This window comes from Clupea harengus, chromosome 14 (assembly GCF_900700415.2).
Source record: "Clupea harengus chromosome 14, Ch_v2.0.2, whole genome shotgun sequence".
NCBI lineage: Eukaryota > Metazoa > Chordata > Actinopteri > Clupeiformes > Clupeidae > Clupea > Clupea harengus.
The window spans coordinates 15,540,502-15,557,409 of record NC_045165.1 but is presented as its reverse complement, the minus strand read 5'-3'; the positions used below and the strand labels follow the sequence as shown (position 1 = coordinate 15,557,409).

At 46.3% G+C, this 16,908-nt stretch overlaps 1 protein-coding gene across 5 annotated transcripts in view; it reads left to right on the top strand.

Annotated features, from left to right (window-relative positions):
* cep170ba (centrosomal protein 170Ba) overlaps positions 1-16,908 on the top strand; it is a 30,584-nt gene that overhangs the window by 2,598 nt on the left and 11,078 nt on the right. For all 5 annotated transcript variants that reach the window (XM_031579968.2, XM_031579969.2, XM_031579965.2 and 2 more), the window contains exons 3-9: positions 1,948-2,037; positions 4,407-4,485; positions 5,086-5,144; positions 5,767-5,905; positions 11,627-11,722; positions 14,522-15,076; positions 15,388-16,325. In XM_031579968.2, the coding sequence (XP_031435828.1) occupies positions 1,948-2,037; positions 4,407-4,485; positions 5,086-5,144; positions 5,767-5,905; positions 11,627-11,722; positions 14,522-15,076; positions 15,388-16,325 (1,956 nt within the window). The remainder of the gene's footprint in view (positions 1-1,947; positions 2,038-4,406; positions 4,486-5,085; positions 5,145-5,766; positions 5,906-11,626; positions 11,723-14,521; positions 15,077-15,387; positions 16,326-16,908) is intronic.

Below are 16,908 nucleotides of genomic sequence, written 5' to 3'. Positions count from 1 at the left end.
GGCTGCCCTCTTTCTCTCAGTGTTGATACATGGAAGAACGGGAGTGTTGATGTGGACTGGCAACAATGCTGCCAGCACAGAATCTTATCCCGGGGCCAAACTTTTTGTAAAACAGTTTACATGCAAGCAATTTGCTTGCTCACCTTAGTGCTAAAAAGCCAGTGCAGCTGAAGCCAGTGGTGTGTGGGTGGGGGGGATAATATTGTGTCTTCCTCTTGCGTGTGGTGATAACATCCTGCAGGCTCGGTAGTAAAATGTCCCCCACGAGGAAGCGAGTGGCAAGTAGGCCAGGCCTCCTCCTCCAGTATAAATAGACCTGCTGTGTTCTCTCTGCAGAACGTGGCCACAGTGCCAGAGGTCTCCTATCATTTGTCTCGCTGATAAGAGCTGGAGTTGCTCTCGCCGATAAGAGTACCCACAAGAGGGTTTAGAGTCGCCAGAAAGCCACAAACAAACAATCAGACAAACAAATGTATCTCTGACGGTGTGTTAGTCTGCTTGTGATAAACTGAAAGTTGGAATTTTTCTCCTCAGAGACCACCAAATAATCAAATACTCAATAATAATAATAATAATAAAACTTTATTTATACAGCACCTTTCATCCAAAAGAATGCAGCTCAAAGTGCTTTACAGCAAATACATATAACGTGCACAAATAAATTACATGCACATAAAAATAGACATCAAAGAAACCTAAAAACTCAGATATAGTGCAAAAAAAAAAAATTTGTTTGAATTGTGCATTGTGTTCTCGTAACAGAGGCTGAGAGTGTGGCAACTGAATGAGAGAAAAAGAACATTCTTGGAACTCTACAGCCCTCCAGTTGGGGCTTTAATCTGTTGAAGCATTTAAATCTGCACAGAGGCCACAGAGTGTTCAAGTCCACTGAGCTCAACTCAGGCCTCCTCAGCGCTCTGTGCTTAACAAACCAGAACGCAATGTGCATTAGAGAGGGCCATGCCTCCCTACCTCCCTTTTTCTTTCTCTCTCTCTTTTCTTTCTTTCCTTTCTTTCTCCCTCTCTTTCTTTCTCAATCTCTTTCCACCCTCACTCCACCACTCTATCTCTCTGTCTCTCTCTGTGTTGTGTTCTCTCTCCCTCTCTCTCGCTCCCTCTCCTTCTCTCTGTCCCTCTCCCTTGTGGCTGGAGAATTGACCCAGTGTTGTGGACGAGATGTGACAAGAGTCATGAAAGAGCCATGCTGATGGGCCCTAACGAGGCCTTGGCAAACAAGCTCGGCTGTTCAGCGCCGAGCCTTTGAAATGCGGCAGGGAGGAAGGGAGTGATGGAGATGGAGGAGGAGGAGAAGGAGGGAGGGGGAGATGGAGGAAGATGAGGGAGGAGGAGAAGAGGGATGAGCCCTTGAGTGGATAATAATGGCATGAGAGGAAAGGCCAACTTGGCCTGTGTTTCAATGACGTTTGCTCCAGTGTCATTACTCCATGAAGACATATCTGTTTTTAACATGAGCTTTCATGTGGGACTGGAAGTATGGTCTAAATCTCTAATGATGGGGCTCTCTGGTTGAACTGTTTGAAAAAGTGCCTTCTAGAGCAGAAGAAATCTGCTTGATCAGGGCAATTTGTCCCTTTCTACAGCAGTTAATTTGTCTGTATTCTATGGCCACCGTGTCATTATGACTCGCTTAGTATACTTCAGTATACGTTTTTTGGTAACCGGCTAGAACTGCTGCATAATGACTGACTCAGCTCTCTCTCTCTCAATCTCTCTCTCTTCCTCTCAATCCCTCTCTCTATCTATCTATCTATCTATCTATCTATCTATCTATCTATCTATCTATCTCTATCTCTATCTCTATCTCTATCTCTATCTCTATCTCTATCTCTATCTCTCTCTCTCTCTCTCTCTCTCTCTCTCTCTCTCTCTCTCTCTCTCTCTCTCTCTCTCTCTCTCAATCCCTCTCTCACAATCCCTCTCTCACAGTCCCGCAGTGTGGACAAGCAGCACGCCGTCATTAATTACGACCCTGCCACCGATGAGCACCTGGTGAAGGACCTGGGCAGCCTTAATGGGGTGAGTTTAATGGCATCTCTAACCACAGGTGTCTAATGCGCCTCGCTTCTAATGCCTGTCCTTGGCATTGGACATCCAGTCTCCGGTGTCTGTTGGGTGTTTATACCCGTCTTTGGCATGGGATATCCAGCCACAGGTATCTGTTATGTAAGTATGTTCTTCTCTGTTGGAATCACTGCTACCGATTAGTCACTGAAGCTGCAGGTTGGTCAAACAAAGCAGATGTTTACTAGCAGGCTCTCAAAGTCGCCCTCCAGTGAGATTTAAATGAAGGCTTTATTTGTTACATTAACTTACACACATGAATGCTCTGAGCAGAACCCAATGCCTGAAGAATAAAGAAAGCAAATGCACAGTGGCAGAGAGGGATGTGTGTTGAAGTTAGCCCAGTTCAGACTTGTCCTACACTAACACAGTAACGTGGTAACGCAACAAAAGTGTTCAATACAAGGCAAGGAGAGGTGATGTACAGCATGAGTGAGAGGGTGTCCTTATACAAGAGGTGGGCAAGCTGGTCTTGAGCTGACCACATGCAGTGTTTGGACTGCTGGGATATAGAGAGAGAGTAAGAGAGTCAGACTGATGGACAGTAGGACAGATAGCTGAGACAGAAAAGTGAAGGAGAGAGAGGAGAGAGAGAGTGGGTGAGAGAGAGGGTGAGAGAGAGTGAGCGTGAGAGTGAGAGTGAGAGTGAGTGTACTTCTGATAAAGCAGGTGCAGGTAGTTGGTCCCAATCCCCATGCTCCTGTGCAGCAGCAGCAGTGAGGGCCCCCGGCACAAAAGACCTGTTTGTCAACGCCACACTGGCTTGATTGGGCAGAGGCAGTGCACAGTGCATTCTTCTGCTGCTTTCATCCCATTCTTTTCACTACACTCTTTCTCTCTCCCTCCCCCTCTTCCTCTTTTTTCTCTCTCACCTCTCTCAGTGCTTCACTTTTCTGTCTCATCTATCTGTCCTACTGTCCATCAGTCTCCATCCCTCTCTCCCTCCCTCTTCCTCTCTGTCTTTCTCTCTCTCTCTCTCTGTCTCTCTCTCCGCACCAGCTGAACCATACTCTCTTTAGGGAACTGCTGCTCCAGTAGTTCCTGCCCCAACATCTCTTCACTGCTCCGAGTGTTTTAGTGTTCCTTTTGGCAGCAGGCATCAGTTCTCCCTAAACCATTAGTCACACTTACAAGCTACCATACAACCGGTTCCCCTGTTCCAGAGACCCCCCTCAGATGTAACACTATCTCCCCCTAAATGGTGTAATGGCCTCATGCTTTTTTCAAACTAACCCTAGTAACCCTTAAGCTTTATTAGATGACCATAACAAAGTCTTTAGTCTTTAGCAGCGCATGATGGCTGAACAGGGTCCTTTTCAACAATATTGCTCGTGGAATGAGCAGCTTATACACATAAGAAAACACACGTCACTCGTTTAGAACTAACTTTACATCATGCTTACGAAATCAAGCAAGTTTGTGGCTTCTTTTGTTAGAGTGGGAACTAGTCCAACGGCCTACAGAAATCTCTGCTTTGTGTGTTGGTGTCTTTGTTTCGCTGGAGGCTAAATTCATATGTATAGCACAGTGTCTGTACTGCTGGCCTAACAGTGTAACATTTGGAGTGGGCACATCCGACAACTATCCGGTCCAAATGTAAATTAGGTGGTTATTCTTGGAACAGAGAGCATGAAGGATCCCCTGGAGAACAGGAATTTTTTGTTTAATGTGTCAGATTTAACGGTGCCTTCTTGTTGCTGACAGTGTCACAATTTGTTCCCGGTGAAACATATTCATAATACTTATGGAAATTGTAGTACTGATACATGATATCAGACTTTATAGTTACCTCATTTGACTTTACAAAGTGGTATAAATGAGTAAATTTCGAATGAATATGCTGCGTATGAATATCTGCACATTACATTCAGGTGTATATAAAAAAACTGTTCAGTGAAAGTAGAGTCTAAAGACAATTCTATACTAAGTGCTGATGTGTCCCATTCCCTGTAAATAAATGATCGTTTCCCTGCATCCCAGGATCTCTCCCATCATGCCTCTGCCTCTTTACGGGCTACCCCCCCCCCCCCCCATCTGTCCTTTCCCTGGCCCTTTCTCTCAGCTTAGACACCGTCATTGCATAACCCCTGCAATCTTATTACAGTCTTAGTGTGGTGCGGCCTTAACTTTCAGTGGGGGTGAGAGGGCCTGGCACCTCACAGGGGGCATGCAAAACAGCAGCCAGGCAGATGGAGAGGGACAAGCAGAGCTGGTTTGGCTGTGCACTGAAGGGCTTCATGTAGCTGTTTTAAACACGGCTTTAAGCTTGCTTGTGTGCTCAGTGGGTCTCTTGATTGTGTTTGTGTTGTCTTGTGTTCCCTCAGACGTTTGTCAACGACCTCCGAATCCCAGACCAGACCTACATCACCCTCAAGCTCTCCGACATCATCCGCTTTGGATATGATATCTTTTCAAGCACATCTCCTTATTTTTTTTTCTTGTTGTTTTTTTCCACACAACACCCCCCCTCCCCACAGGAACTGAATGTAGCGTTTTGAATCAGGGGTTTCAGATTATACCTTTGTGTGTACTGGAAAATCTCTTGTGTTTTTTCACCCAGAAACACACTGAAATTCCAACTCGGATCATAGGCAGCAAAGCAGCTTTCATGTTTGTGAGCCAGCGACTGTTCACCATGTTCTGTAAGGAAGTTATGCCAGGCATGATGTAAACACGCTGTGCTGTACATTTCCTTATATGTCAGAAGTTATTCAACTCCTCCGATTAGGGTAACATACATAGCATTTGAAGAATGATTGTACTGTTCTAGTTACACCAAAGACATGATTTTATTTCCAAGGAAACACACATGTATAGAATAGCTTCCAGAAGGTCTCTTTGTCTATATGTTTCTGTGGGATACCTTAAGGTAGCCACTGAAATGCCAAGAGTAATTGTAAGCTGATGGTCTTTCCTCAAGTGTATTGTTCCAAGTCCAGGTCTTACATGTAATTATGTTCTGGCATCAGAAGTGGTGGTATTAGGTTCCTTAATAGTGCCCACATGCTCACGTGTACATCCTGGAGAAGAGCCAGCACAAGGTCCCAGAGGAGGCTCTCAAGGTAACGCTTGTGTGTGTGTGTGTGTGTGTGTGTGTGTGTGTGTGTGTGTGTGTGTGTGTGTGTGTGTGTGTGTGTGTGTGTGTGTGTGTGTGTGTGTGTGTGTGTGTGTGTGTGTGTGTGTGTGTCAGTGTGTCAGTGCTTAAGAAAGGTTTGGTTAATGTGTGGATGGTGGATTTACCTGTTTAGGTTTGTGTGTGTGTGTGTGCTTAAGAAAGGTTTGGTTAATGTATGGATGGTGGATTTACCTGTTTGTGTGTGTGTGTTTATCTGTGAGTGTGTGTGCGTTGGGTGGTTCTTTGTTCTGTGTTTATGTGTGGTGTGTTGTTCCTGTTGATGTGAGGTGTGTATGGGGGCCATTGTCCTACTCTCTGCCTTGAGAGCTACATGAAAGGCAATGCTGTGTTGTAGAAGCCATTCATCACTGAGTTGAGTGTGGATTGGAGGTGTATTTATGTCCCTCCGAATATGTGACATTATGGTTTCTCAACACATTGTATACAACCTGATTGTATGATTTACTCACTGCTGTCAGTGTGTGTGTGTGTGTGTGTGTGTGTGTGTGTGTGTGTGTGTGTGTGTGTGTGTGTGTGTGTGTGTGTGTGCGTGTGCGTGTGCACATCAGCACGAGAAGTACACCAGTCAGCTACAGATCGGTGTTAAGACGTCGGAGACCAAGAAACGGACGCACACAGTGAACAAGGAGAAGAGCAGAGCCACGGTGTCTCCCAGCTCTAAGCAGGACAAGAGCAAGCCCACGGCAGGTAACTGCAGAGCTGCACACGTGTCATCTTACAACCCCCCCCCCCACCCCACCCCACCCAGCATAAATGGCATAAGTGGAAAACCCCTACACTTTCAAACTATGCTTTAAGGCGACAAGAGACATTTGAGACGAGGACTTTCATTTCCCATCGTCTCACTCTACTTGGTCTCAAGTTAGGAGTGGCATAGTTTGAGGACTCCTGCATCTGTTGTGTGCGGGGTTTCATGTGTTGCTTTACTGCGGCGTTCTGTACAGTACAGAGGTGCGGTCAGTCATTTGGTTATCTCTCCTGCCTGCCCAAGCCCAGACCCATGTGCTTCGGGAGAAGGAAGTCTGAAGGTCTCAGCTTATTTGAATTCTGCCCGACCATGTTCCAGCATGCACACAGAGATGAATGAACAAATAGCCTCCCTCAGTCTCTCACTCTCACTCTCTCAATCTCTCTCTTTATCGCTTCCTCTTCTCTCTCCCTTTCTCGCTCACCCCCCTCTCGCGGTCTCGCTCCCTCTTTCTGGTCTGAGTGACGCTATGTTCAACTTTAACTTTAAGAGCTGAGAGGCTGTTCAGGCATGTGACCTATCCGGGGTGTGTTGGTTGGCATGATCAGCTGAGGACAGTGATTGGGGATGAGGGATACAGTGAGCTTTGGCTGGCTGAGTGTCCAGCTCGCCCACCAGCCACCCTGCCCTCTGCCAGGGATAAACCGCCGTGCCTCTGCAGGTGCCTGTAATTCCTCTGTCTCTGATGCATGTGTCATGCTGGGATTTAGAATGGTGTGTGTGTGTGTGTGTGTGTGTGTGTGTGTGTGTGTGTGTGTGTGTGTGTGTGTGTGTGTGTGTGTGTGTGTGTGTGTGTGTGTGTGTGTGCGCACTCTGGGTAACCTAAAAGCTTTTATGTTTTTTTTCTTATTGGAATTTTTATGATTTTTGTGCACGATGTTTGTCTGAATTTTTCTTCCCAGGGGATACATAACCAGATTTGTGGCCCGTGTCAATGTGTGTTTTCTAGTTCCCCAGTTCCTCAGCAGGTTCTGCCTGGAATGCTTAAGCCATTACACCGTTTAGCAAACAGTTTGAGAGAGAGAGAGAGAGAGAGAGGCTGTAAATGGTCGTCAGTAAAACACACCCTCTGTCAGGGCATCAGAGGATCTCCAGTCGCCCAGACAGGGCCAGTTATTGTGGAGCTGGAGTTCACGGTGCCTGTGTGTTTAAAGCATGGCAGAGATCCTGCGCCTGAGTCATGTTGGATTTAAGGCCCTGGCCGGACTCAATGCCCCTCATTCATGTGTCAACTAGCGGGTGGGAAACTCTCCCTTCCCAGAGACACTGGTGCTTTTTGCCCTTAATGGATTGGAACCATTTTTTTCCTTTCACCACAGTGAAACAGGCCACTGTAGTACACATACATACACACACACACAGTTTCCTTGTTAAGTACCAAAGCTATGTTTACATATTGCCTGATTCCCTAAAATTAAATCAAAGGTTTTGAAACTAGCAATCTGTAACAGTCTTGGCAGTTTCACACAAATGACAAAAATAGATTATCCATTACGTAAGGGTCCACACTTAACTTTATATTCAGTAAGCAGAGGTACTATGTAATTAATAACTCACTGATCAATAAGTATAATATACTAATATATAATAATATATAATACACTTCCAACCCCAAGGCTCTTTTTTGACTATGTTAGGTAGTCTGCCATGCCTGATATTTTTGTATATTTCACCTAACTAAAAACCATGAGGCAAAAGTGGCATTTATGATTATATTCTAGAACACCTCAGCAATAATAAAATGAGAGTAAAAGGAATGTAGTAAAAAACGTTTTTTTATTAAAATGAAATCTAAAGACACTAAAATTAAATCTAGTTTTAGAGGTGCTCAGACTTTGTACAAAAACACATTGTTAATATTTTGGAAGTTTTCTCTTTTACTCTGAGCCCTGTAAACATAGGTGTTTCCTCCACATAGGTGAGTTCATCATTCAGAAAGTGTGTGTGGTTTCAATACTAATTTTAAGTAATATACAATGTGACACTTTCCTTCACTTAGACCACTATGCATATTGATGAGAAAGGTGTGAACATTCTGGGACACCTCGGTCAAGAACAATGGCCATGACGTAATGGGCCTGGAATGTCTTTGTTCCTACAGGTTTACTTGACACATCACGACCCAATAGTGATCACTGAATTACCATCTCCTTATCATATGAATAGTTGTCATTTGCTATTGGGAGGGTCGAAACCTCACTCAGAGGCTGAAATTTGCAAGGGATTCGTAATATTGTCCTTACAAAGTGATTATTTATATTTTAGTTTCAAACTTTACATATTTTAAAAGAAAAGGGTTCAAGGTTGCTGTGGGTGTTAGTTTTATGTTTCTAGGACAAAAACTCGCAGAGATTTTTAAATATATTAATCAAAATACCAAAAAGTTCCCCACGGGGCACCTTGGGGCTTGAAGAGTTGTAAGAACATGTTGTTAGGGTTAGGTTTAGTTTAGTGTTAGTACCGTGTAATAAAATGTATTCACAAAATACTCATTGTGATAAAGACACTATAATGTACTATTAAGAAAACTTAATATACAGCAGGATCAAAACAGTGTTAAATTACCCCAGAGTCTCCTTAAAAGCACCCCCCCCCCCGTGTGAGGCATCTGCCCTGTTCCTGTCCCTGTTCTCCCTGATAACTGCCCTCCTGGGCCTTACCCCCGTTTCCCCCGTGGCAGGCATCTCGTCTCATTAGCATCATGCTAGCTCAGCTCCGCTCAGTGTGGTGCGGAGCGCTGCTGCGCTTTAATGAAGACCTTTTATCCAGTCTGATCACAGCTGAGGAACTAGCCCCTGCTCCCTGCCTTCATTAACGGGCTCCAGAGCAGGACATCACCTCCACCCTCCTCCTTCTCTTGTGCGCAGGTGATCACCAGCACCACCTCCTCCCCCTCCCATAATGAGCACCAAGAGATCATCCTCCTCCTCTTCATCCTCCTTTAACCCTCATGAGACTCACTGACAGGCTGTAAACTAAACCTGCTACAGGGGTCGACCAATCAGCAAGCTCAGTGTTTAGTCAGGTCTTTGCCCCTGTGTTTGTCCTTGGACAAGATCATGCGCTTGATAATTAACTCAAGGTTGGCTTTTGGCATTTGTGCTTGGAAGACATTCTGCGCTTGATGGCTGATTCAAGGTTGACTTGGGTCAGCCAGGTTGTGGAGTCTTTTATTGTAGCGTTTGACCAATACCAAACGTACTACACGTGTTTGAGATGCCATGTCGGGTGCATGTTAGCTTTCTCTGAGGAGCGGTTGGCTGAGGTAGAGTCACTGATCGCTCGGGGTCACTATGGTGTCACTTTTATTTGAAAAAATGACCATTTCCCATTTAGCTATTTTGGGACAAGCCCTCATCGTCTGTAGTGTATGCTGGGCCTGTTGAGGTGTGGCCCTAGGCTGTGGGTGTAGTGGTCTGGTTCCGTCATCCCAGAGGAGTGACTGTTGAAAGAGAGGTCAGCTGTCTCAGATATACATACACACACACACACACACACACACATTCTCTGACATCCCCCCCCTCTCTCTTCTCCCTTTCACTCTTAATCTATTTTCTCATGTTTCCCACTGTCTGTCTCTGTCTCTTCCTATACCATCTGTTTTTATTTCTCTCCCTCTTCCCCTCTCCCTCCCTCCTTCACCCCCTCTTCTTGCATTCACGCGCCATCTCTCTCTTTTTTCCGAGGCGAGCGGGGTGTTGTCATGTCACACCCACTGCGCGCATGGCACTCATTCTTTCCAGTGCAGGCCAGAGGTCCAGGGACATCCAGCTCGTAGCATAGTGTCCCTGAGCAGTACGGGCTTACTGTGCAAGACATTGTGTCAAAACTCAAACAGTCGTACTGTTGTCCTGACAGCGAGTGGAAGACAAACATGCGATAATGGAATGATAAGATTAGATAAACACAAGTCAATATTTGAGACAGATGAAAGACTTTGTTAGATGTTTGTTATTATCATGTCTGGTTTTTCTTTTTAGGCAGCGAAGCTGTGTGTGTGTGTGTGTGTGTGTGTGTGTGTGTGTGTGTGTGTGTGTGTGTGTGTGTGTGTGTGTGTGTGTGTGTGTGTGTGTGTGTGTGTGTGTGTTCTGATTCTCTGACTGTGCTTTAACTGCTCGGTTGGTCAAGAATGTGCCATTTCAGCACCCTCTGTCTCACACACACAAACACACACACACCATCCCCCTATGTTTCAGTATATGTGTGTGTGTGTTTTTTTTTCATTTAGACAAGTAAACAAGTAGATGGATTAAATGGCGGGTGGCCAGACCAGCTGTTTGACGTCATTAGAGAAAGACGATACACCCGCGTTGGCTTCATCATAAGTCATGCATCTGATGACTGCTCTGTTTGTGCACCGTTTACACACTCCACTCTTTCACTCCGATTCATCTCTCCATCTCTTAGTTCATATTCTCACATACATCTGCCCCCTCACTCTAACAGCCCAGGCTAAGCACAGCTCGATCTCTCTCACTTTTTAATTGATTTTTTTGTATTCTGTCACCTCCAGTGAAAAGACAGGATTAGGATTAGGAGCAATGTTGGCTCTTTTCCGAGGGATTACACCCAGTGTGTATATGTGGCTCGGTGTGTGTGTGTGTAAGAGAGAGAGAGGGAGAGGGAGAGAGTGTGTGTGTGTGTGTGTGTGTGTGTGTGTGTGTGTGTGTGTGTGTGTGTGTGTGTGTGTGTGTGTGTGTGTGTGTGTGTGTGTGTGTGTGTGTGTGTGTGTGTGTGTGTGAGAGAGAGAGAGAGTGTATTTGTGTGTGTGTGTGAGAGAGAGAGTGTATTTGTGTGTGTGTGTGTGAGAGAGAGAGAGAGAGAGAGAGAGAGAGAGAGAGAGAGAGAGAGAGAGAGAGAGAGAGAGAGAGAGAGAGAGAGAGAGAGAGAGAGAGAGAGAGAGAGAGAGAGAGAGAGAGAGAGAGAGAGAGAGAGAGAGAGAGAGAGAGAGAGAGAGAGTGTATGTGTGTGTGTGTGTGTGAGAGAGAGAAAGAGAGAGTGTATGTGTGTGGCTCAGTAGGCAGATTAAGTAGGCAGATTAAGCTGTGTGTCTGCTGGGTGTCTGAATATGGTGGGCTCATGTCCTCTGGTCCTCTTGTCCCTGCTGCTCTCTGGTGCCTCCAGTCTGTAGGGTTTTACACAACAGCCCTGTCTAATCCCCCTACACAAGATCTGCAGCTTTTAACTGCTGGGGTGGTCTGACTACACATGATTTTAGATATGCCATGTTATATTACATGCATTTATACATTTTAACATATTCAGATAATATATCTCTGTGTCTATATATATATATATATATATATATAATATATATATTATAGTTTCCTATAATTATATGAAAACATGTAAATGAATGGGTGAAACTGAAAGAATGGTTTGACTTGGTGTGTTTATTGCCAGCATAGAAATGAAAATGGAGCGTAACTCTTTGACTAAAACCCTTTACATCACCCTGTTATGGTTTTAACTGTTGCTGTAAAGCACGTCAGACAGCCTGTGATCTTCATAACAATCCTATGTCTGGACACTATTTGCTGACTAACTGACAATCTTCTTTTTGTCTATGTGTGTGTGTGTGTGGGTGTGTGTGTGTCTGTGTGTGTGTGTCTCTCTGTGTGTGTGTGTGTGTGTGTGTGTGTGTGTGTGTGTGTCCACAGAGGCTCCTATGTCCAGGCCCACTCCTCTGTATGGGCAGCCTTCCTGGTGGGGAGAGGATGAGGAGCACCCCGGACAGTCCGATGGCGACCTCACAGGTCTGCACACACACACACACACATAAACAGGCACACATAAGCATCAAAATCAACACAGAATACACACCTGACAAGAAGCACACACCCTTAATGTCGACGCCCATTGACGTTGTCTGACGTGCATAAAAACACTTCCAGTTCTTTTTAAATGTTAGTGTGTGATGCGCGTCAACTTCAGAGTTTAGAACACAGTTCTATTTCTCGGGCATCAGGTCCAAATTGCTTGTTTTTCTGTTTCAATCCCTGTATCTGTACCCTCTTCAACAATTTGAGCCAACCTGGTGCTATGTTAAACGTATGACTTTTCTTTCCTTAGCAACCGTTGCCACACTTAAAGGTGGAAGAAGTACCGGTATTCAGATCCTTAACTCTAATAGAGTAATGTAAAAATGCTCCATACTCCATTCTGTTTTCATTTTTCAGACTTTTTCTTTTTGGTGAGATATTGGACAATTTAAACATTTATTGAAATGAAACCATGTGAAGTTTAGAGGAAAGAAATCACTGTTTGGTTGAGCTGTTAACAACACCCCAACTACACACTGCTTTTTGTAAGATGTCAGAAGCTAAAAAGGTCGGAAGCCACTGGCGTAATCTTTTACAATGTGTTGTATTTTAAGTATTTAAAGCTTGCTAAATGATCCATCATGTAAAATCTTCATCTTAAAAGAAACCAGTTACTCAAGCTGTCATATAAATATAGTGAAGTAGAAAGTACAATTTTTCCCTCTGAAATGTAGTGCAGTGGCAGCATAAAGTAGCATAAAATGGAAACACTCAAGTACAATACTTAAGTGAATGTACTTAGTTACTTTCTACCACTGAACAAAACTAACTAGTGTTACCCAGCTCATGTAGCAAGTAGTTAGCTAATAAGAAGGAAGACTTGATGGCAGTAATATCTAGCTAGCCATTGTAAAATTCAATATGACCAAAACGCTGTGTTTCTGTAATTGTTATGCTTTAACCTATCTAATTTAACTACCGCTAAATAATGTGATGTTTTCACGGTTTTGAGGCTAACACTGTTAATGGGTGTTTCAGAATGTTAGGTGCAATCCATAACGCTACACTGCCTGTCGTCACCAGTGGGCATTGGCCTTCAGTCACTCACACTTCCTCCTTACTTCCTTCCTTCCTCCGTGTCTCTACCTCTAATACTGACACATACGCAAACCATAAATGCTAACACACACTCTCATTTACTTTGTCACTAACTCCTTCACTCTGTCTGTGTGTGTGTGTGTAATGAGGATCAAATGATACACACACACTCAAACACAAACCCCAAACACACACTTACTCCCTAAACCCACTCAGTCACACACATCTATTCACTGACACATTAACCAAACATTCCTCCTCTCCATCTGCTCTGTCCCTCAGCTCTTGGCCTTGTGCCTTAATTTAGCAACACCAGTCTTTTTCTCCGTACTCTTCAGTTAGAGAGAATTTCTTGGGCCTAATGTATGGAATGTATGTCAAAACAACGACAATCCTTCTGTCATGGATACACACACACACACACATTTAATCCTGTTGATCTGTTGAATCCATATGATCTGATAATTGTGAAGATGAGGATATGAGCTGGGTGATGCAGACTGGGTTAGTTGAATCCATATGATCTGATCATTGTGAAGCTGAGGATATGAGCTGGGTGAGTTCACGACTGGGTTAGTTGTATGTAGAGCTGGACTGCAGGTTCAGGCTCCACTGCCGTGAAGCATAACTCACATCAGGTCTGAAGTCTTGGATGATGTGATGGATTAGAGCATGTCTGAGGCAGAGGGAGGGGAAAGGGAGGGTCGTCTTTCGGTCTCATGCACACTTACACACACACACACACACACACCAACACAAACACAATTAAAAGAGTACACCACACCCACAAGCAGTTGTTCTCAAACAAACATGCATACACAAGCACACATGTACCCCTACAAATAGATGTGTATGTCTTTAGTCATGGGCGCACACTCCCGCAGACACACACATACACACACACACTGATTCCCACATTGATTTAATATGTAACATGCTTATTCAGTCACACACATACACACACACACACACACACACACACAAGCACACATATACACACACACACCCACACACTACCACACTACCACACACACACTACCACACACAGAGAGTCTTGTTCCAGACAGAATGGATTGGAGCAATGTTATGTTCCTTCAGACTAGTTTCCCAGAGCGGCTTGTCTGCAGCGAGGTCCAGCTGGCGCTGGTGGACGGGCTGAAGCGTGACTGAGTTTTGTTTAGCAAAGCCACTGGGAGTCGTTCCGTTTCTCTTTGCCTTCAAAAACAAGCGCAGGAGGCGCCGTCTGCTGTTTCGGCAGCACGGACTCCCATTACTTATGCTGTTTATACACTTTAGCAGTTCCCTGTTGTCACTTGTTGTTTCTGTTTGTGTGTGTGTGCGTATGTGTGTGCGCAGCGTATGTGTGAACGTATGTGTGTGCGCATGTGTGTGTGTGCATGTATATGAGTGTGTCTGTGTGTGCGTGTGTGTGCGTATGTGTGCATGTGTGCATTGGGTATATGTATGTATATGTGTATGCGTGTCTGCATTTTCTTACTGTAGTTGCCTTCTTTCCCCTCGACCAGACCAGGCTCAGTGCTGGCTAAATATAAAGCAGATAAGGTGCCGCGCAGTGCTGAACTCTCACCTGCTTTGCTGCAATGAGTTGTCCGATCTCTATCTCTTTGTGCCTCAGCTGCAGCTCAGAAAAACATCCCTGATCAACGCCGATTAATCTCTAAATCTTTCCCACAGCCGACGCCAAGGATGGCATGGAGCAGGAGCTGGGGGTTAACGGGTGTCATGGCGACGAGACGGCCAAGCCTGTCTACTCGTACCGCCGTGAGCCCAGCTACTTTGAGATCCCCACCAAGGAGTTCCAGCAGCCGGCCCGACCCAAGTCGGCCGAGTCCCAACTCCAGGAGATCCCCACCAAGGACACAGACATCCAGGTCCAGAATGTGTCTGTGCCTGTGTCTGTGTCTGTGCCTGTGCCGATCCCAGCAGTCCCTCCTCCCCAGACTCCCCCTGTGGTACAGAGCCACGCATCCTTCACCATCGAGTTTGACGACTGCGCGCCAGGCAAGATGATGATCAAGGATCACGTGACCAAGTTCTCCTTCAGACAGCGGCGGCAGCAGCAGCAGGGTGGAGAGTCTGCGTCAACGCCCCCGCAGGAGATGTCGGTGGAGAACAAGGTTGCCGATTGGCTGGTGCAGAGTGATGTCGGCATGATGAGGAGGAAGTCACGGGCGGATGACCTGTACAGCACCAAGAGTGACCTGCCCATTAACAACAAGGCTCTCAAGGGTGAGTGTGTGGGTGAATGTGTGAGTGTGACAGTGTAGGTGACTAACTGATGCACCATTGGTTAGCAGTGGGATCATGAGGAGAGATTTGAAAGGCTTGAGATTACCTTCGTCTAATTTCTTAAGCCTTAAGCGGAGGCCAGTGTAAACTGAGTTCCAAAACCAGTGTAAACACAAGTCAGTGAATGGTTGTGTGAGTTGTATGGCTGCTGCATGAATGTAGCATGGATGTATGCATAAAGATTTTAGTCATTACTTTTTGTACGTGTAACTAAAGCTTATATAATGGTCTTTTTCCTCTCTTTTGGACAGATCACCAGCATGAAGATGGGACCCAGAGCGATTCTGAGGATCCTCTTCTGAAGGAGAAGCAGAGTCTGCACTCTCTGTCTCCGGCCACAACCCGGAGATCACCTCAACCGCCGCGCCATTCGCCATCTGATCTCTCCACCCCTCCCGCCATCGAGCCCCCACTTACCTCCTCCACCCCGGCCCTGTCCTCCTCACCCCAGAGCCAAGCCCGGGGCGACCCCCAGCAGGCCTTCGTCATCGAGTTCTTCGACGACAACACGCGCAAGAAGCGGTCGCAGTCCTTCACCACCAACATGGGGCCCAGCGAGGCCAACACCGCGCTCAAGAGCCGCCTGGAGAAGAAGAAGAGTGCCGCCCTACTGGGTGAGAGAGGTACTGCAGCACAGGGCTCCAACCCTCCCACGCAGCAGTTGACCGTCCCCCTCAAAGGCTCCTCATCCTCGGGGGGACTCCAGCGGGCAGGCTCCCTGCGGCGGGAGAAGACAGACATCCGCCTCAGCTCTTCCTCCAATTTCTCCTCACGCTCAGCCTCCACGCGGCCCTTTGCCAGCGTGGGTCGCCGATCCAGGCTAGCGCAGGAATTCGCCGCCGAGTTCCTCCGCCAGTCCCGGCCTCCGTCAGCCACCAACGTTGCCGCCCCTTCCTCATCCTCCTCCTCCTCACCCCCAACGTCCACCCCGGCCTCTGCTGTCTCCTCAAACCCACCGTCCCAGCGAAGCACCCCGGTGTCCCGGTCACACTACACCTCAGCCACCCAGCAACCCCCCGTGCCTATGAAAGTGTCCCTGATGTCCCTGAAAGGATCGGTTCCGGACCCCAACAGCTCCAGAGCCTTCAGGAATGAGGAGGAGGACAGTCTGAGCGACGCCGGCACCTATACCATAGAGGGGGAAATCCAGGACAAGGAGGTAGAAGACGCTCGCAACTCGATCGATCAGGTAAATAAAGCCCTTAATTTGCAGGGATCCCTAAAACAAACACATTTCTGAAAGGGGTCAATTAAAAAAGACAAGCATTTTAGTGGCCCCCAGCACTCTGGTGGTGACTCAGGTTAAGTGGTACCCAGCACTCTGGTGGTAACTCAGGTTAAGTGGTACCCAGCACTCTGGTGGTGACTCAGGTTAAGTGGTACCCAGCACTCTGGTGGTGACTCAGGTTAAGTGGTACCCAGCACTCTGGTGGTGACTCAGGTTAAGTGGTACCCAGCACTCTGGTGGTGACTCAGGTTAAGTGGTACCCAGCACTCTGGTGGTGACTCAGGTTAAGTGGTACCCAGCACTCTGGCGGAAGCCTAAGTTAACCAGACTTGGTTTCTGCATAGGTTTCCCATCTAAGCAAAACTCTTATTCTGAGCAGGGTAATTCAACTCCTCTTCGCAAGTAGTGTCCAGGATCACAGGATCAAAAAGTGACAAAGTGACCGTATTGAGCAAGAGCTGACTAGCTGACTGAACATCCACCCTCTGCAACATCATACTGCTCAGTGCCCTCTCAGTTGAGTGCTGTGCTCGGCTAACGTTCA